Source organism: Triplophysa rosa, linkage group LG11 (assembly GCF_024868665.1).
Source record: "Triplophysa rosa linkage group LG11, Trosa_1v2, whole genome shotgun sequence".
In the NCBI taxonomy this organism is placed as follows: Eukaryota; Metazoa; Chordata; class Actinopteri; order Cypriniformes; family Nemacheilidae; genus Triplophysa; species Triplophysa rosa.
The window spans coordinates 15,783,252-15,805,079 of NC_079900.1; the positions used below are offsets into that span (position 1 = coordinate 15,783,252).

The following is a 21,828-nucleotide window of genomic DNA, read 5'->3' on the forward strand; positions in this document are numbered from 1 at the left end:
GGAGATCCCCTAACCAGATGCTTAGCCAACAGTGGTTGCCTAGGTGTAAAAAAGTAATAAGATAGCTTGTCCTGGTAACACCTCATAATACCTTAAATTAAGGTATGAACTGGCACAGGCTCCGTGACTGGAAACTACCCAGAGACAGTCAAATATGATAATGAATGCATAAATGAGTGAGTGAATGAATGGCTAATTGACTATTACAGTATAATATTAAAAAAGAGGTATTCGGGCCCTGTTCCTGGAGGACCACATTTAATTTACTGTACTTAAACGATACCTAGATAGATACACACGTTCAAGTGCACCGTTTTTATGATTGTATTTTATTTGCATTCAGGTTGCATTTTATTGTTATATTGGATGGTAGTAAAATGGAAATGTTTACAAATACAACACTTAAATGGAATCAGTCTTTTTTCCTTACATGTTCTTTTATTTCTTTTACATTTTTATTTTCCTTTCATAACCTGACACATTTAAATACATTAACGAGTTAACATGACTACCAATAGCATTACATTCAGCACTCACTATGTACTACACCAGAGCCCTTGATGCTGGGGTGGAGGTGAGGGTGGCAAGAAATAATTTTGTGGGAGCACAAAAATATTAATGTAGTTATTATTTTTAATGATTACCATTGGATATTAATTAATAATTATTATGATGTTTTCAGGTCAAACTCACCTTGACTGATTTTAATACAATGCACCACACATGAATTTGAAATATTGTATAGGAACCATTGGAAATAGCAAACAGATCAAATAGCAAACAGAACGGCGCTATTCAAAACACTACCTAGAAATGACTTTACAAAACACATTACAAAAATGAAACAAAATAAATATGAGAACACATGAGAAATAACACTGTTTTTAGCATTTTTCATATTAAATATTTAGTATATATAACCATGAACATATGGTGTAATTGAAACATTTACAGTAATATAAACTATTCAGTGATCTTTTTTCTAATAGAATCTTCTGCAGTATGCAGTTTCAACACAGTATCGCACCAAAATGTTATCAGATCTCCTATATGCTCCAGTTTATATTAATTTAAGACTAAACCAACAACGAAAACTGTAAAACTGCTGTAAAAAGGGACAGTTCCAAAGGGACTCCCAAAACCAGGATGGGCCCCAGAAAACGGGACGTCTGGTCACCCTATGCTAAACACTAATTTCATTAAGTGTTACTTGTTAAAAATATTATTCTGATATATTATTCTTCAATTAAAATTGAATTCATGGTTTTGATTAAATTAAACATCTATAAACGCAAACGTTTCTTAGTCACAACTTTTAGGAAACATGACTCTTATTTTACAGTACGCTATCAAGATGTTTTCTACATCACATTCTTACCTTCTTGGCACCCGAAGGTCAGCACATCAATAATTTTGTCCCAAGCCCCCATAATTCTAATGGAGACCCTGCATTTACTTACATCAACGAAAAATGTTCACATTCCTTATTTCAAGGCTCACAGAGACTCTATAAAAACTCTATCTTTGTCCCCATTAAAAGAGACAAATAAAAACAATACTGACTTGTAGTTTAAAAAATACTGTCTTCATAACACTTAGACTCCACTATAACCTGTCCATAACACGTCAGGTTTCATAAACAAACACTGACTTTTCTCTGACTGACTGTGTGTTCTTGTGAGTCCATGGTGACTCGTTCTGTCAGGTGCTTGCACAGCTAGGTAGCTCTGTTATTTCAAGAGCCCAGGTAATGGACTTTTCCTTCATTAGGGTACCTCCAGAAATAAGCATTCAGAAGGATCATGATGGAAGAACTTCAGGCCTTGCCCACACGCTCAGACACCGTTTTAATAGGAACTCCTCGCCGTACCACCTTGACATGAATGAAAAGTGTGGCAGGAGACAAACTGGACCCATCTGCTTTTAGAAGATGTGCATGACGGTAACCTGTAACATAACACAAACATGAATTAAATATATAGTTCAAAATAAAACATACATCACAAAATGTGTTGTTTAACGTCAAACATTTTAAAAAGAAATTTGAAAATGTAAGTTAGTCACTGGTCATATAGTTGTTGTACAAATAATAGGTCTACCAGTTAAATTGTAGGTTCACAAAATCCTAAATAACATAACTTTCTTCTGCAAAACACAAAATAAGACATTTCGAAGAATGTTGGTAACCAAACAACAATGGTCCCACTTAGACATTTCTCAAAATATCTTCTCTTGTGTTCCGCAGAAGAAAGTTTTAAACGACATAACGGTGAATAAATGATTACATTATTTTTATTTTGGGGTGAATTATCCCTTTAAATTAGCTAAACAAAAGTCATATTGTGAACCTGTCAGGGCAGGAATATAAAGGTGAATTAAAATGTTTATATCAAACCTAATTCTCTCAATGAACTGTAACTATTATTCTTTAAGAAAAGACATAGACTTGAATGACAGCATTCCAGCAAAACTGAAGCTGTTTTGAGGACAGAGGTAGTTGCTATTCTTTAAAATGTCCTTTATATAATAAATTACGCAAAAGCATTTATTACAGAAAGCACAAGAGTATTCATAAAAAAGCAGTATTAAAACAAAAACAAAAAACATATCTTCACCAGAAAGCATTTGTACAGAATGTAATTCTGTTGTCATAAAAAAACAAAATTATGCCTTAAGTGTAAGCTTAACCCGCTGAACACACCTGTTCGTAGGCTCGTGAAGGGCAAAGTGAACTGGCCAATGAAATCGTTCTTCGCTGTGTGATCATGATCTTCCACCATAAAACGCACCAATGCCAGTTCTGGCACCTGCAATTGAAAGCTCAGAGTGCAGTTCCAGCGTGGGTTGAAACCTGCAGAGGGAGACAAGCGCACCCACACAGTGTCAAAATCTGAATAGGTGATCTTGTGTGGTGCTGGAACCGGCTCTGAATAAAAGCTGTTCATCTGAATCAAGTCAGAGGAGTTTTGAATAAAACAGCATATAACATATTGAATACACACGGTCAAAAACAATATTAATGTCACTAAAATGTTCTATAAAACAAAACAATTTCCCCCAAAATTACGTACGTACGTAATGTTTTCTTTAAATCTTTGTCATCTTTAACACAGTATACAAATGTATGCCACTATAATGCAGTGCACCCACAGTTCGGCTGTAACTTAGGAATGGACTGACATCTCTTAAACAAACAATACGTTGCTCCTAAACTTAGATTAGAAACTATCACGATCTAACCCAATTACAAAGCATAATAGTATGCACGTCAACCATCAGGACTTCCTCACCATTGTTGTCAATGCGCTGGGTTTTGGCACGAGCCTTATCGATGGAAACTCCATGGATCTCCACCCAGACCTGAGGGTCAACAATGGAGTTGGGTTTGTCAGTGTCAATCTTGGGAAGCTGCTGAGCTGAAATCACCTGTAGAAAAAAACAAAATACAAAGTAAAAAAGATGATTTAATACAAACGTATCAAAGACATTTAAAAGCACATGGGAAGCCGAATCATAGAAAGACACATAGAGAGAAAATGTTTCTCACCCGTATTGTAAGTTGGGTGGGTATATGTCCCGGCCCTCCACCTGTTTTCTCAGGGTCAAAGTTGGATTTTGGGTGACACACAAAGTCAGATTTCAGCACGTATCCACAGCGACCGTTGGGTAGAAAGCGTCCCTGGTTTAGATCCATCTGCTCTCCTGGTGTCTGGAAATTCAGAGCCACTGAGGAACAGAGAGAAAGATTAAGCAACACGAAAAAGACTGAATCAAAATATTTCTCTCTGCACTGCAACTGCACTAGCTGTCTGATAGAGAGCTCACCCATCTGACAGCCTCCGTTCCACATGTCCTGTGGGTCGTAGTTGGAGGACTGTAACCTTTGACCTGATGGATAAATCCTGCTCAACTGACGACTGTTGTGTCGAATAAACAGCTTTCCTATAGGGTTCAAAAACATACACACGTACAATAACTAAAAGCAAAGTTAATGTAACTCTTAATAAAAAACGCCAATAATAAAGAAGGCCAATTCCTTGCAGGGTAAGACCTAAATCAGACCTAAAGCACATGACAAGATTCCAATAAATGTACATTGTACATGTTTGGTTAGGTTGATCTCACCTGAGTCTTTGATAAGTTTGAGAGCCTCGTTCTCAGAGAAAGATGACATCATACCAGGAGGTTTCTGATTGGCTGCCTCGAAACCATGGAATGGCACACTCTGACAGTACACCACCAAATCTGACAGCTCAGGACTCAGTTTAGAGCTCACAGGCTGGGGAAAGAAATAAGCATGTTAATGCATACCATACAATACATACACATTATAGTATACATGTTACTTGCGGTGGTTCTAGCCGATGCATTCACTTGATAAAAGACAAACGTTGTCACAGCACAGGTTCTTTGTCATATGTGCAATTTCTTCCAACCAATGTTTTCATTTACATACAAGTTTAAAGATGAAATAAACTTTTAGTTGTCATTATGCAAAAAATTAACTAATTAATGTCACATCTGACATTCAGATTTTACGACAACCACATAATAAACACAAATAAAACAAATAACCAATTAATCAGAACTCACCTTTCCAGGGTCCTTTTTGCTAGAGCCCTTGTTCCCGCCCCCTCCGGTAGCTGACTCTTCATCTGAGCTAGATGTGAAGCTAGTGCAGCTGTCAGTCTTCCCCAGCTGACCACTCAACTTCTTTCCTTTTATCAGGATCCGCCCCATCAACTCCTACAGGCAAAAATGTGAGTGACCGAACTGTTCACAAAGAAATAATTTGTTTTCAGTGTCAGCTGTGTTCAAGACAACTCGGAAGTTGGATATTTCCCACCACAAACGCAGACGTAACATCTGGATTTAACATTAATGGTATTTAGAAACAGTAAAACTTATTTTAGTAGCATTAAAACATTACAAGTATCTGTTCCATAAATTATTTCCAGGTTGAAGTGGGAACTAGAATTTCTGAGAGCACATGAAGGCAGCATTAAAACAATAATTTATTTCAGCGCTGGAATGTTGAAACACAGCACCACTACAATAAAACACAACATGGTGTGATGTAAGAAGAGTTTTGCAAACAGCGCAAGTGAAAGAGAAACAGAAGATTATGAATATGGAATGGGAGGCTGGAGGAACTTTAAAAGCTTACACTATAACTATGAGCACCGGCATGTGTTACTGATTTAAGATTATTCCCAGTACTCAATGACTGTCCATTTCCTTGAAATGCTCAGAAATTACTGGATTTATTTTTGAAGGCTGCCGTGTTTCTACTAATAATATTCACAAGGTAAACAGAAGAGGCTGGAAGACAGAAAGGTTAGCAACACCAGGATCATAGATTTGATACCAAGGGAAATGCACAGAAGACGCTTTGGATAAAAACATCTGCACAGTGTGTACATTTAAATGAGTGAAGTATAAAGGATAAAGATATAAATGTGTTTAACCTCAGGTGAAGGCAGATGTTTGAGTTGATCATTGAGTGGCTTTTTAAGGAGCTTTTTGCCCAAAATGGATTGAAGATGCTTTGCCATGACCACCTGCTGTTCCACTGAGCAGTGATTCTCGATGGACAAAATCAGAGGATATGGAGACGTCTATGAAGAGAGGAAGATTCAGTTACTTAACATTCCAACATTCTTTATCCCACACTGCATAGTGTGACTGTACCTTGAAGGCATACTGTGCAATGGTCTCAATGACTTCTTTAAACAGGACTTTAGAGGTCAGCGTGTGCCCGTGGAAGATCATGGGTTCTCCTCTATCGCCGTCCCAGCAGTCCAGCTCAACACAGCGACAGCCTTGATTCAATGCCCTAAACACACAAACACACACATAAACAATGACAGCATGTGACTCAGTTCTGTGTTTTCATGTGTGCTGTAAACTCTTAAAAGGTTATGTATGCTTAGTGCTGGAATTGACATGAACTGGGTGTGCACCTATACAAATCCACATAAATAAAGCTTGGTTTGTTTAGTAAACACTCTAATTCGCATGTGTTTCAGCTACTAACAGAGTGTAGTACACTGTAGAAAAAAGTTCTAGAAGTCGCTAGAAATATCAAAAAGTAGACAATAGTTTATATGCAATTAACAACAGCTTTGAGTTGAAATTTACTTAATTATTGTAAGCAACTATGTAATTGATCTTAAAATGATTATTGCAATGATTATTATATATTTAGAGTCATTTAGGAACAATATTTTTTCAAGTTTTTCAAGGATGAGGAAGAGTGGGACATTTTTTTGTGTACTATAGGTTGATTTTAACTTTCTACTATAGGTTGATTTGTTAGTAATAGTAAGTACAGTAATCTAAACAAACTAAATTAATTAAATCCTTATCATTTTAATCCTTTTCCTCCTAAATCAAATAAAAACATATGTACTGTACTCTGTACTTTATGTTAAAGGGATATTTTACCCAAAATGAACATTCTGTCATCATTTATATATTTTGAAGAATGTTGGTAACCAAACAATGGCGGTACCCATTTACTTCTATTGCATAGACACAAAACCAATGTAAGTCAATGGGTACCGCCGTTGTTTGGTTAAGGCTAAAATATACTACAAGACTTTCGCACCGATTTTGCCCAGATTTTCAGTCTGCACTTGTTGCAGAAAGTCTGTGCCAGTCTGCAGATTTGATCAGTTAGTGTGTTTCTATCTGAAACTTTCCAAAAGTCTGCAAGTGTATGATGTCTAGTTTTTAAAAAATCTGTTCAGATTTTAAAAGTCTTGTAGTGTATTCCAGCTATTACCAACATTCTTCAAAATATATTCTTTTGTGTTCTGCAGAAGAAAGAAAGTCATAAAGGTTTGAAATGACAAGAAAACGAAATTCTAAATGATGATAGAATTTTCATTTCTTTGGTCAACTATCACTTTAATGTGTAACGTACACCTGACAATAGACCTCTGCAGTGCATTGGGGGTGTGTTCTGTACCTGATATATGGCTCTGTGCTGCTGGCACTGGTCACCTGGTCTTTGGTGAGGTAGGTATTATGAGATGAAGAGATAAAGTAGTGAGCCAGTGGTCTGCTCATGTCCTGATACACACGAGCATGATCAGGATTGAACACGTCATTCTCCTTCGACAGCATGTACATGGTGAAACCGTTCTGAGTCATGAACAGATTCTTCTGGGCTGTGGGTCACAAGGACAAACATATGTTTATACCTCAGTATTTTTGATGAATCACAGTATATTCCTACAACAACTGACAGGAATAACCAAGGTGTAGTTTGTCAGATATTTAGGTCACCAGTACCAATGACACATCACTGGACTATGCTCTCACATGAGCTGCAGGTTGAGTTTGTGGGAGGGTGTGGTTTTACAGTTTAGTGTTGAAACTGCACTCCAGCCGACTATTTACTCAAACTGATTATTTTGTTGGTCATTGTTCACGTCATAATAATAACATATGAGCTTTTGTGTTTAGAACATTTAGGGACCAGAAATGTTTTACAATATACACCAACTTCCTTTTCTCTAGTCCTGTGAACTCATCAAAATAATTGAACTAATTTCAACTTCATTTTATTAATTATACATTATTTTTTAAGTCAGTTGAATATCATTTAAATTCAAGTGACTTGTAAAGCTAATTTGAGCCTTTGAAATAACTTGATTTTTCCACAGTGTAATGTTATTAAAATGATTAAAAAAACATCAATATTAATAATATGTTGAAGAATATCTGTTTTATTAGTATTCATTTTGACTGCTCAAAGGCAGCTCTTTACAACCTATGAGACCTGGAATCTTCAGTAATGGATCACAACAATGAGACACGTGTTGACATACAGAGCTATTAAAATCTACAGTGTTTTGTAATGCATCGCTCACATAATTTGGTATTCAAAACTTTTACAACAAAAAATTTGATTTTGCATTTAAATTATATTATTTGTGGGTTTTCATTCCTGCAGTAAGGGCAATAATCTATATTCCGTGCACACGGAACCTTGTCCACAACCACATCATACACCTTTGGTAACAGCCACAGTAATACTGAATGATGATGCCTTCGTACCCCAGTGATTGAGCTCATAGGTGAGGATGAGATTCTGAGCGTGAGCCAGCGATGCGTCCTCGCCCTGATCACCCAGAAAGTCCCGCAGCTCAATGGTGGTGAGCACACATCCGTTACTGGAATAGTGCCGGAACACCGCATCCAGCTCCGGCCTGCGCATCAGCTCCCGGCAGAATTCCTCAATCTCCACGTGATCCAGCCGTCCATCACAGGACCGGTCACACTTCTACAGAGAAGAAGAAGGATGAGAAGATCAAAAGATAAACATTACCAATGTACTCCGAGACACACGCTCACCTTAAAGAGTGTGCGTGCGTACTGTTCGTTCAGATCGATGTTGATCAGCTGTAGCAGGTGTTTCACTTCGTCGTAGCTCATCTTGCCGTCCTGGTTCTGATCTGCACGTCTCAGATAGCCTCGAATCCAAGTGTGTGCAGTTAGGGAAACTACACAAAATGACATCAGCGCATATGCAACAAGATCATATCAAATATATCAAACTCTAATTAAAGTGCAGGCATCTGTGTTTACTTTATCTCATAATGGAATAAATATGGTAAAAAAGACATAAGGAAGTATTATTACGGTTATTTTCAGGTGAAGAGATGTACATGTATACAGTGTGAGTCACAAGTGCAGTTGCAGACTATTTATATTCTATATTTAGTCACCGCTCATCTGAGCAATATTATACATCATGGAAGAGTTTGCTTACAAGTGGATTTGTGTTCTCAACACTGTAAATGGCAATAATCCACAGGGCATGTATCTACACGCTGTGTGTTTATTAGTAGCACTCTGCATTTGGTGCGACTGAAGGATATTGGTCCAGCTTGTCTTTCTGGCTCATGTTGGCCACGCGGCCTTTGAGCAGGCGGATGCCTCGGACCCAGTGCTGGGCTTCCTCTTGCGTGGGGCAGCACAGATCCAGACTTTTCCTGGCTCCGCGGAACACCACAGTAAAGCAGTGGCTCTCGGGAACCAGACCGGCCAACTGTCGCAGACATTCTGACTGACAGCCCTCACGCACACACTCCACCTCTGTCACTGAGACTGAAGGAAAAAACACACACACGTCACGCTAAGAAAACAAATCATTACATAAAGACAGACATTGAAGTTTACTTGTCCAATCTCTATATACGTAAAGAAAAAAACATTGAAAAGAAAACAAAATGGCTTAGCCAAATAAACAAAACTGAATTAAACTCAAAAGAATCTTTTAGTTAGTAATTATCTTTTAGGGGAAGGTCAAACATGTCACTGCTGTCTGTGACACATAATGTGTGTGTGCGTGTACACTGGGTTCCAAATTATTATGCAAATGATATCTTTCTCTGGTTTTCCTAATTTGTCGATGCAAATGACAGTCAGTATAATTTTCAAGTAATCAACAGTTAGGGTACATTTGGAATTTTATTGAACAAACCTCCCACTGACAACAGTATTTATTTAAAAAATGAAAAACTCAAAATGCACTGTTCCAAATTATTATGCACAACAGAGTTTGAAAACATTTCATAGGTTGTAAAAAACTGAAAATGGTCATTTGTTGAATTTGCAGTATTAGGAGGTCATATTTACTGAAATCAAAAGCTATTTCAATCAAAAACATCCTAACAGGGCAAGTTACATGTTAACATAGGACCCCTTCTTTGATATCACCTTCACAATTCTTGCATCCATTGAACTTGTGAGTTTTTGGATAGTTTCTGATTGAATTTCTTTGCAGGATGTCAGAATAGCCTCCCAGAGCTGCTGTTTTGATGCTAACTGCCTCCCACCATCATAGATCTTTCGCTTGAGGATGCTCCAAAGGTTCTCAATAGGGTTGAGGTCAGGGGAGGATGGTGGCCACACCATGAGTTTCTCTCCTTTTATGCCCATAGCAGCCAATGACACAGAGGTATTCTTTGCAGCATGAGATGGTGCATTGTCATGCATGAAGATGATTTTGCTACGGAAGGCATGGTTCTTCTTTTTGTACCATGGAAGAAAGTGCTCAGTCAGAAACTCTACATACCTTGCAGAGTTCATTTTCACACCTTCAGGGACCCTAAAGGGGCCCACCAGCTGTCTCCCCATGATTCCAGCCCAAAACATGACTCCGCCACCTCCTTGCTGACGTCGCAGCCTTGTTGGGACATGGTGGCCATCCACCAACCATCCACTACTCCATCCATCTGGACCATCCAGGGTTGCACGGCACTCATCAGTAAACAAGACTGTTTGAAAATTAGTCTTCATGTATGTGTGGGCCCACTGCAACCGTTTCTGCTTGTGAGCATTGGTTAGGGGTGGCCGAATAGTAGGTTTATGCACAACTGCAAGCATCTGGAGGATCCTACACCTTGAGGTTTTCGGGACTCCCGAGGCACCAGCAGCTTCAAATACCTGTTTGCTGCTTTGCAATGGCATTTTTGCAGCTGCTCTCTTAATCCGATGAATTTGTCTGGAAGAAACCTTCCTCATTCTGCCTTTATCTGCACGAACCCTTCTGTGCTCTGAATCAGCCACAAATCTCTTCACAGTACGATGATCTCGCTTAAGTTTTCGTGAAATATCTAATGTTTTCATACCTTGTCCAAGACATTGCACTATTTGACGCTTTTCGGCAGCAGACAGATCCTTTTTCTTTCCCATATTGCTTGAAACCTGTGGCCTGCTTAATAATGTGGAACGTCCTTCTTAAGTAGTTTTCCTTTAATTGGGCTCACCTGGCAAACTACTTATCACAGGTGTCTGAGATTGATTTCAGTGATCCAAAGAGCACTGAGACACAATACCATCCATAAGTTTAATTGAACAATATAAAATTAAATGTTTACGACACTTAAATCCAATTTGCATAATAATTTGGAAAGCAGTGTATGTGTGTGTGTGTGTGTGTGTGTGCATGTGTGTGTGAGAGAGAGAGCGAGAGAGAGGATTAATTTGGCTCTTGTAAAACATGACCTGTGCAAAGCAAAGCCAAAAAATGTCACCATGTGTTCTCATTACTGTTCATTCAAACTGACACGCATCTATACAAACAAATCTGACATTTTTTCTCATTTGAACTAGCTGCAAGATAACTTTCCTAGATGGCATTTTCAAGAATACTTAGTGTAGTAAAAAGATTTCTAGCAACTATCAAAAGAAACTTTATTTTCTATAAAATGTGGAAAGCATTTGGCAACAATAACTTCTTTCATCTCAACAAAGACACTGCTGAGACACTGGGCACATGCACACATGGCCTTTCAGAAAAAAAAGATTTTCTGCCCACTTCCAACTGCTGTCTGACAAACATGCAGTCATAATGTGTGTGTGTGCACAGAGAAGCGGGGTGTTAATTTTAACCGTGAGCGTGTACCATGGCATGCGCACACTGGTAATGAATGGGCGTTCACGATGCCACTGGCATTCCTCACTAATGCCCTCTGCATACAGGGCTTATCTGAGATCCACAGGATCCTCAATGCTTTAGGAGCTCGGCCGTACATCTGCTGCCTAGTAAAGTGGACGTGCCTACCGTGACGATGACACTCGGATAGATTTGTCTACTACCCAGATTTATCATTTGAGAGCTGGCTATTTAACACTTATGGCATAACCATGTGTCTTCTATCTTTATCCACTTTATGAAATAGACAAAATAACCAAGGGATAAAGTGTTGTACTGAAGATTATTATAAGATGTAATGCTGCACTCACAAACACTTATTTACACATAAACAAAAAAAAAAGATCTTTTTTAGATCACCTGCTTGTTTGGTTGACTAAAAAAACTGCACTGACATATAGTCATTGTGTTCCTAGACAACTTGAGTAGTAAATTACACTAATCTTTGTTTCTTTTCAAAAGCATCATATTTTTATCTAAAAATAATTTGTCACAGTGCAGTCGATGTCCTTAGTGAACTTTGTTTTTCACTCAAGTGCCTGGCAGTCGGTGAAGTGTGAGGGGCATGCTGTGTTACGGGAGGGGCTGAGCAGCTGAACTTGCATTCCAGAACCCAGTGTGACGCAGCAGAGAAACTGAAAATGAGACAGTGTCTTATCTATCTACTTTTGGACTAACTGCACTACAAATAAATCAATGCGGGTTCAAAAAATGCTAGCAAAGTTATCAAAGGATGACGAAATACTGTATGTGTTCCATGCCTTCATGAAGAATTGGCCACCATTTATTTTTGAGCACGTGAAACTCATGTGATCTATTCAAGTTCAAGTTCAAGTTCAAAGTTTATTTGTCACATACAAAACCATACATACAGTAGTACGACATGCAGTGAAATGCTTTTTCGACTGTCCGAATAGAGTAGAAAGGAGATAGGAAAGGAAGGAAGGTTAAACAATATATAAATATAAATAGTGTATGGGAGTGGGGAAGTGTCCATGTAAAGTGCAGGTGCAGTGCAATATATGTATTCATGTGATGCCCGATGTTGAATCTTGTCAATAATCGATCAAGTGAGTCTATCGCAGGAACAAGTGCAGTGTTTACTAAAGAGGACCTATGGACCGTCCAGAATAATCTGCTCATATTTTGGCCGAGTTCATAAATGGGTGGTCCTGTTTAAGCAGGCCTGTTACGGATGTTTTTCAAATATTGTTTACAGTGTGAGAAAGGCCACAATCAAAAACATTCAGATTCTCCAGTGAAGCTGCATGAATGGGATTATAGCAGGAAGTCTGATTTTCTTCACTCTCACATGGGATTATCATTCCATTTGAGGAGCATAAATGTGATTAAAAAGAGATTAGCATTCATCTAAAAGGCTGGAGACAGATTAGAGATGATAGAACAGCACATATCCCATAATACCTCTTGTCAGAGCAGAATATAAGGCATGTTTCCATTATGCTGGGAGCAATGGGTGAACGTGTAATTACAGATAGATTAACAATGTCCAGAGAAGTGAAGTGAGCATTGGGACCTCTATATCTCTCATGTCTCTCTTTAAAGCTATGGTGTGTTTTAGATACATTACATGGCCAAAAGTGCAAGTCTATAAAGATATGGTTTGGGTTAGACCAGATCTTCTTTATATGGGTCTGGTGTTTAAGTGTCTACATCATTTTGGCAATGTAATATAACCTAAACTTGATTTCCAGAACTGGAATCATAAAGAAGATCATTAAAACCTGAGCTCTTTAACTCGACCGCCATTTAACATGATCAGTGAACCGTAATCTAATAGAAATGGAAATATTTCCAGGTAAATGACCTGTTTTGTTTGAGTTTATGGAGCACCTTGTATAGACTGAGCTAATGGTTTTAAAAAAATTTGATTTTCAAAATGTGCAGTGCTGTGAGTCTCTCCTTTACACAGCAAAGGCGGCACAGAAACCGAATCTGAAGCGGCATAAATGTGTATTTACACAGACCGTTAATGCGGCTCTAAAGCGGCATAAATGCATTTACACAGAATTTGAATCCGCCACAGAGACGCCTTAACTCGCCTGTGTAAAGACGCCATATGACCAGAAAGAGAGTTGTGTAAATTCAAGGCAGCACATCCAAAAATTGTTCATGCTTGTATCTATAAAAACGAAACATTATTCATACACTGTAAAAAAAATATTTGAGTCAATTTAAAATAGTAAGGCAACCTATCACAAGCACGTTTTTGAAACAGAGACTGAAGTCCACCCAACATAAAAAATTATGTTTAAGCCATTAGTTGTCACAGCATAGTCAGGTTTACCTAATGAACAACAGATCAAAATAATTTTTGTTGGCTGAACATTAATAGAGAACATAGATTTATTTGTCTTTTACTACAGTACATGTTTTCTGCCTCTGACAGACCAAAACTTTGATCAAATAACTGTTTGAACAGCTTGTGTTGAGAGCGTTTATACAGATTTGCCCTTGTGTCATGCACTTACACCTCAACATTGAACACACAAACCTCAACTATGGTAACGATCAAAAACCATTGTTCATTAAAAAAACATCTAAACACAACAGATAACTAACAGTAACAACGATATTAAAGCATAAATTAAGCCAGCAAGACCTAAAACACTAATCTTTAAAAGAAAAACAAGAATTGAACATGCTGCAATGCATCACCAGAACTTTCAAACTCAACTCTATCTGTTTGTTCAGAATACACAGTTTTTTAAGCGGGGCAAACTTTCTTACGCATTTTGGACAACAGACTTGAGAATCTAAGCCCAGTCAACAAAATAATCTTTGTTAGAAACATGTTTAGACTAATTTTGTTTAGTATATGCAAAAAAAACATTTGACTCCTTTAACTAAAAATTCTATGTTCAAGTTACTTATTTATCTTTGTGGGGAGAACATTCTGAGAGTTGTTTTTTTACAGTGTACATAATGTATTGTGATGGCACCATTTTGACCTCTTTCCTGAGGTTTATACACCAGTTCATTACATTAAGCCTAAAACATCCACCCTGTTGCAAGCGTTCAATTTCTGAAAACTAAACATCACTTCTTTTCATTACTGATGTATACTCTGGGAGAAGGTTATAAACAATATAAATTCAAAAGCCCTGTTTACAAATTCTGTAAATGTACTCATCTAAATAACCATCCAAGGAGAACTTGGTGCATTTATATTTGTTTACATCGAGCATCTTCTGTATCTAGAGTCTAGACAAACTGATCAAATCTCTATTCTCTCTATTCTCTATTCTATTCTCTATTCGGAACAAAATGCCATCGGATACAATTAAACTGTTTAAAATAAATATATGTGTTTGAAATTGTAGCTGGTAAACAGTTGCTCATTCAGATACATTACAAATAAGAGGGGAAAGAGTATAATTCTAGTAGATGGAGTTTAAATAGCATCGACCTGTAAATGCAGATATGATGATTACTTCGTATTTATATTTCACTGATATTACACTGATACGGCAAGTCGACCCCGACTGTTTGTGATCAGGGCAAGCAAACCAAACATTGTGATCACAAATTCACACTGGACCATTCAATGCATATGGGGACAACATTCTGAATATTTTGACTTGCTAAGGAAAGGTGTTGACAGGAGAATATGAGTGTTTGTTGTTCCTGGAATTATTATTCTTCCTCTAAGGCGTGTCTATGGAATGATTCTGCGGACTATATTAAAAAGGAATTGCAAACTGCATTTGCAAATGCGTTTTCTATTTGTTCGTGTCAAAATTGTGACATAATTCAAACGCAATTGCAAACTGTTTGCATTTGCATTTACGCGAACGTACGATGTCTGCCAAATTTCAAAAGGAAAAGCAAAGTCTATTTGCAAATGAATTACCTGTGTCTTACGAGTTACGACCCTGCCAAATTTAAATCGCAATAGCAATTCCCCATATGCTATTTCACTTCCTCTGGCGTCGCGTATTAAGCCTGCCAAAACTCAAATGAAATCGCAAATCCCTTTGCATTTGCGTTTCCTCTGACTTGTACAGAAACCTGTCAATCAATGGCGGGGGTGGGCTTATTCAACGGGGGGTGTTTGTATCAGGAAGTGACGTCACCGTCGACTGGAACTTAAGTAGATACATACATGTGATACAGCTAAACACATTAGGAGTGAAGTTACAACTGCACTCACAATCGGCGTTGTAAACAGTGCAGTTTTCAGTTTTTTTTGTTTGGAAATAACTCGCGCTGGAACTCTGGGCTCAGAGCGGCATCACTTGGCATGTGAAACTTCGGTGCAGGATGGATAATCATCACCTTCTGCAACATTCCTCTAAACATGTTTGTTTATGATATTCGTTTTCACAGTACTCCGAGGACATGACTTTCTTGACAACACTGTGACCGTATTTTGCATCATGATTAATACGTGTTGTAAACCATAACAAAACATGTTCACGTTGTATGAATAAACAGCATCCTGCATTATCATTGTTGTTCATTATGCATATAACAAGTTAATAATAAATTACAAAAGTACGTGAATTCTACATCTCTTTATTTGTGTATCATAACATAGTGAGACAAAGACAAACTTGTGCTCCAGTGTTTTAGTGAGTTTGCTGGACAGAAGTAGCTGTCATCTACAAATTACTGGATGGAGTTGTTGCTGTATTTAAAATTTAATTTCCGAACAGCCTTTCAACAACATGTGCAGTAAATGAGCCCATCAGGTGATGCACCAACCTGAGAAATTAATGTAATTATGATGAATCCACACGGCTTCAATATGACTTTTATTGGTAGCTCATTGAGATCACCAGACCACTGTTTGTGTTCATCTGTTTATCGAGCCCGTTGAACTTCTTTAAATTATACTTGTTAAGTACCGCAATTGTGATTCATTGTGAAGATTTTCTCTATATGAAACTTTGCATCTGATCCTCATTTGTTCCATTATTGTTATTTTGGCTTTTAGCTGTAGCTGAATCCCTTTTAGCCACAACCGGTGTTGCCCTGACGGTGTCACCTTAGTGTTGGACTGACTGCCACCACTGCGACGGTGAATGACGTCACTTCCCGATACAAACACGCCCCATTGAATAAGCCCACCCCCGCCATTGATTGACAGGTTTCTGTACAAGTCAGAGGAAATGCAAATGCAAAGGGATTTGCGATTTCATTTGAGTTTTGGCAGGCTTAATACGCGACGCCAGAGGAAGTGAAATGGCATATGGGGAATTGCTATTGCGATTTAAATTTGGCAGGGTCGTAACTCGTAAGACACAGGTAATTCATTTGCAAATAGACTTTGCTTTTCCTTTTGAAATTTGGCAGACATCGTACGTTCGCGTAAATGCAAATGCAAACGGTTTGCAATTGCGTTTGAATTATGTCACAATTTTGACACGAACAAATAGAAAACGCATTTGCAAATGCAGTTTGCAATTCCTCTTTAATATAGTCCGCAGAATAACTCCATACGTGTCCCTGATCTGATTGAATGTATAGAAAACCCTTGACTTCACAAATGGCAAAGCAGCATTGTAAACCCATTCAAAAGACCCTCTAGTCTAGTCACACTACAATAGTAGATCACACCAGGCTTAATGCTTATGCAAGCCTAAGCTGGGGGGGATTTGTTCATTTTGATCATGAGTTTGTTTATCTTATTTGTTTTCCAGGAACACATAATGAACAATTGATTCAAAGCAAGTACACTCCGGATTCTTGAAATTCTAGTCTAGTACACTGCTGCTGAAGTTCTATGAGAGGTCAACAAACATGCCTGACTAATCCATAATAATAGCGATTATTTTGAAGTAGTGCTAACCATCATGGATCAGAACCAATATCTGCTCTCACCTCCTAACGCTTCATATGTAGACATTTACAGTACAGAATTTGGGTTTTAAATTTTGTTTGCAGCAGTTTTTGCAGATGATTTACTCACATGTCTGCTCTCTCTCGCTCTTGCGAGAAGATTTGCTGGACTCGCACCACACCGTCACACAGTCCTCCAAAAGCTTCAGTCTCCTGTCCTTCCGCCAACGCTGAGATCGAACCTTCACCATCTTTGATCCCTGCAGCATCACAAGCACATCTTCATCGTCCAACACACCTTGGAGACACACAAACATACGCAACATTAAAATGACCTCCTAAATGTTTCCAGTCTTACAATAGATGTAAATCTTATATGTCAAATGAGTTACACACCCCGTGATAAGTCACTGTGTCGGCCAAAAGGTAGATCTCATATTCAGCAACTAACTTAAGGGTCAGTGTCACAAACAGGATGAGAGAAATTATGCAACTCCACAGTGATTTAGGACGCGAGCTGTCTCTGTCAAAGTCAACAATGTCAGCTGTCAAAAGCATCAATTATGTAACAATTAAGTAACTTTCAAGGATCAGTGTAATTCTCAACAGAATTTTTAAAAGCAGGGTTTAATATGAAAACAATAGGTAAATTGAAGAGAAGTGGTTTGGGTTGCCAAGAAAGAGTAAATAAAGAGCAAATAATTGTTTCAACTTTTTGAGCCTTACTAATTATAGTGTGATTGTTTCAAAGATTGATTTCCTCACAAGTTTGTGCAATGCTGGAAAAAAATATTTACAAAGCGCAAAGATTGCAAAACTGCCAAAAAAGCACAGTGAGCTCTTTACAGAGTTTCTAAAGCTAACAATAGTTCCAAAAAATGGAAATTCCCTCATTAATCTTTCCAAACCTGTTTGCCTTTAGTTTTACTGTGAAACACAAAAGGGAAAAGAAGAATCTTCACAAAGCTGTTTTCCACACAACGTCAAGCCCCAAAAAGCATTAAAAGTGTCAGTCTAGACTGATCTGTTACAGAAACTATCCTTTCAACCAGTAGATAATGACAAAAGTTTTTTTTGGGGGGGGTGAACTAAAAACATACTGATTATCTATGTATGCCAGAGATTCAATGAAGCACAAAAGACCGAAAGAAATAGAGCCGCCCTGCTCACAGTGAAATGGCTGCATTCACATGGAGATCTGCCTGGTTACCACTACTCTCCAGCCTCTTCTTCATCTTGTGTAAAAAACATGACATTCTTTATTTTTACCATCATTTTTTTTCAAATGCAAAGTAAAATTAACTCTCAGATTAAAACAAAGAATCAAAAACATAGAAGAAAGAAAAGAATAAGTGAAAAGATTGCAAATGCCTTGAACCACTTCTGAGGAAGAGCCAAGTTTCTGCAGAAAAGATCCCCTCACCAAGGGAACCCGAAAGTAAAGACTTGTCAGCCTCTAGACTCTACATGTCTGGGAACCAACACAAACATAAAACTAAATCATGTAATATAAATAAGTTGAATAAATGATCAGAAATGGTGGGCTATTATCTTTTTGTGTGAATAGAATACAAGCATTGTTGTGCAACTTTTCTTGTGTGTTTATTATGGGGCCTCTTCAAGGGGCTACCAAAGTACAATGTGGCCCAAGCTGACTGCCTAGTGCCTATAGTATATCTCGTATAGGACAGACCGGCTCTGACAGCATGCCAACAGTGCATAGTGTGTGTGAATGTGAAAGAAATATGAGAGCAATTCATTTTTGCAGACCCCTTAACCAGCTGAAAAACTGTATTCACTCTTATTTCTCTCTCTCTCTTTCTCTCTCTCTCTCTCTCTCTCTCTCTCTCTCTCTCTCTCTCTCTCTCTCTCTCTCACACACATACTAAAGACATAAGAGAACCACTTCATTATTCTGTTGTGAAGTGCTTTAAAAAAGCAACATGAAATCACTCTCAACGCCTCTCCAAAAAATCCACACAACACCATTTAACAAGTCCAATAACTGAAAGCCATAGCTAATTTATATTTATAACGAAAGTGTAGCCATGGCAGAGATGGACCAGGGCCATGGTGGTTCACGTAATGCCCACTCCTGAAGCTCTCGTGTAATGCACAGTACTCTTCTCGTCAGTGGCGCAAAAATGGGGTATGCAGTATATGCGGTGCATAGGGGCGCCGCACAAGGGGGGTGCACCATTGTGCCAAAATATTATTTGAAGTTTTTTTTAATAAAACGTAATTATATAATACGTATACAATTATATAAAACTTTTACTACTTTTTACTCCATTGTTTTATTAGTTTTCAGATGTGTTTTATCTTTTCAGAATTGTGTATCTGTTACACCGCGAAGCAGTTGGAAAAGTGTTTATGTAAAAGGAAACCTTTATGCTTCAGTTATAGATGCAAATCCGATTGTCATCTTCACGTGATTTAAAATATAACTTGAATGACTCCAAAGATAATATACAACTTGTCTACAGATTTTTTATTTGTTGTGTGTTTTCTATATTGGGTAGGGGGAGCCAAAACTGATCTCACATACCCCTCAGAAAATGTGCAGTTGTGCCCCGCATGTTGTAATAGCTGGTAAATGCAGACAAGGTCCCCCACAACAGATCTTGGACTTGATAGCAACACAAACGTTGCCTTAATGTGCAAACACAGAAAACCTGATCTAAAACAGGCACAGGTGCCATGCAGCTGATAAAAGCTGTTTTTACAGCGGTGTGCTGTAAACATTGACATTGGAAGGCTAATGAAACAGCTATATTCAAAAACCAGTGGTGCAACATTAAGATAAAAACACACAATCACCTAAGCTATTGTAAACAAATACTGCGCAATAATCATTGCGTCACAGTACTGGTGTGTTAAAAGATTACATGACATATCAGTCATACTGACATGCATGTTAAAACAAACATGTCTCATAAATCAGGAATCTGGGGGAACTGTTAAATACCTCTTTAAGATCAAAAAGCAAAAACTAGCACATATGTCAAGCTATAGTATTCTGATTATCTAGGCTTGATTTTTGAGAAAGGTTTCACTCAACGTAATGAACACGTGGATCCATAACCATGATAAATTACGCAATTAAAATAGTAAATCTTTCAAGGGAAAAATCAAATCAATAACACTATTTAACACGTATGAATATAAATAGCAGCTCGCGATATGTTTAAGAACATTTTAACACTTTGATGTCACGAAAATCTTTATCTGGCAGCATATAACGTTAGACTTTTGTAACTTAGCTAACGTCACTCTTCTCTTTTCAAAACTTGACATTTCGACAACAAGTTAACGTTAAATAGCTGAAACCGAGTTTACGAAACTATGCATTGCATACGTACAGTCGTTTTCCTGCGTATGTGTATTTCTAATGTTTTTATTGTATTATATGATCTTCTCACCGAGCCTCCGCAGCGGGTCGTGCGCTTTCGGGTCGTGTACTTTGCGATCAGTTTCGGTCGCTGGTTTCTTCTTTCTCCCCAGCATGTTGACTATCCCCCGGAACAGGCAGAACTCCTTGAAAGCGTCCCGAGCCGAGCTGTGAATGTGAATAACTGACAGAGCGATCGAGAAACGCGTTTTAATCTACCGGTCGATGCGTGTAAATCAGTGCGCTGCTGTGACGCCTGTTGAGACACTTGATGCGTGTTGAAGCAGACAGCGTAACTTGACTCCAGCGCTGGGCTGCGATTCCCTAAATTGATCGTAGCCATTGGTTCTAAGATCAACTGAAGGTTACGATGCTTTTGGGAAACGCAGCCCTGTGCGGTAAATACTCACATCTAAAAGAAGAGTCATTCAGTACCACACTTTATGACACATTTAGTATACACTTTCATAATCAGAAACCATCATTTCAATAATATTCCTCAAAAATGATAAGGAATCAAGCTGTCTGTGTTATTTTTACCAGCCTACTTTGTCACTCTTTGATAATAGAGCATGTTTACCATAGTAAATAATAACTACAGTTTGTTATGGTTTTCTGCTGTTCATTGCATTTAAGTTCTACTTGTTTGTTGCACGCTTAATTATACCCCATTCTTTATTTTTAAGTTTACTGTAGAAAATCTTTTTATTTGAAGGCTCGTGTACTTGCCTCAATGTGAAGAAAAGCACTTCACACAAGACTCATATCTCACCTTCTCAAAAACAGAGACAGTCGTCTCCCTTGTGACCTTTTGACAAGACGAACCAAAATCAGATTAATAAGAATTTGACAGACACTTTTTTTAGGTTAGCGCGCAAATAATCATTTAATCTCATCTTGATTATTATAACTCATCTGTTGTACTAACACACAATTACTCTTTACCAATCGTCAGAAACATTGTTTTAAGGTCCCATGTAACACCAGTTTGATCCTTACATTGGCTTACAGTTATAATCCAGGCAGGGCCGACCCAAGCCTTTACTGGGCCCTAAGCAGAATTTTATTTGGGGTCCCCCTGTGCCCCCAATACAATTGACCATTGTCAATGTTTGATTATTTGCACGCACACTTTAAACCAGGGGAGCAGATGGGATTTTTTAACTGGGGGACCAAGTTG

At 38.1% G+C, this 21,828-nt stretch overlaps 1 protein-coding gene across 1 annotated transcript; it reads right to left on the bottom strand.

Moving 5' to 3' along the window:
- Positions 1 to 261: 261 nt before the first annotated feature.
- On the bottom strand, positions 262 to 20,975 carry plcd3a (phospholipase C, delta 3a). The gene is made up of 15 exons (XM_057347043.1): positions 20,680 to 20,975; positions 17,388 to 17,555; positions 8,892 to 9,120; positions 8,365 to 8,494; positions 8,068 to 8,293; positions 6,974 to 7,175; positions 5,692 to 5,836; positions 5,469 to 5,618; positions 4,594 to 4,746; positions 4,126 to 4,279; positions 3,826 to 3,942; positions 3,548 to 3,726; positions 3,291 to 3,426; positions 2,702 to 2,851; positions 262 to 1,947 (listed from the first exon to the last, which is right to left on the bottom strand). Exons 1-15 carry the CDS (start codon positions 20,762 to 20,764, stop codon positions 1,817 to 1,819), a joined length of 2,355 nt encoding a protein of 784 aa, XP_057203026.1. The 5' UTR covers positions 20,765 to 20,975; the 3' UTR covers positions 262 to 1,816.
- Between the last annotated feature and the right edge of the window lie 853 nt (positions 20,976 to 21,828).

Excerpts from the sequence above, each read along its gene's own strand:
- plcd3a (XM_057347043.1), bottom strand. The coding sequence starts at position 20,764 with ATGCTGGGGAGAAAGAAGAAACCAGCGACCGAAACTGATCGCAAAGTA. Across the intron at positions 17,556-20,679 it reads CGACCCGCTGCGGAGGCTCG|GTGTGTTGGACGATGAAGAT; the intron begins GTGAGAAGATCA and ends TGTGTCTCCAAG. Across the intron at positions 4,747-5,468 it reads AACATCTGCCTTCACCTGAG|GAGTTGATGGGGCGGATCCT; the intron begins GTTAAACACATT and ends TTTTGCCTGTAG.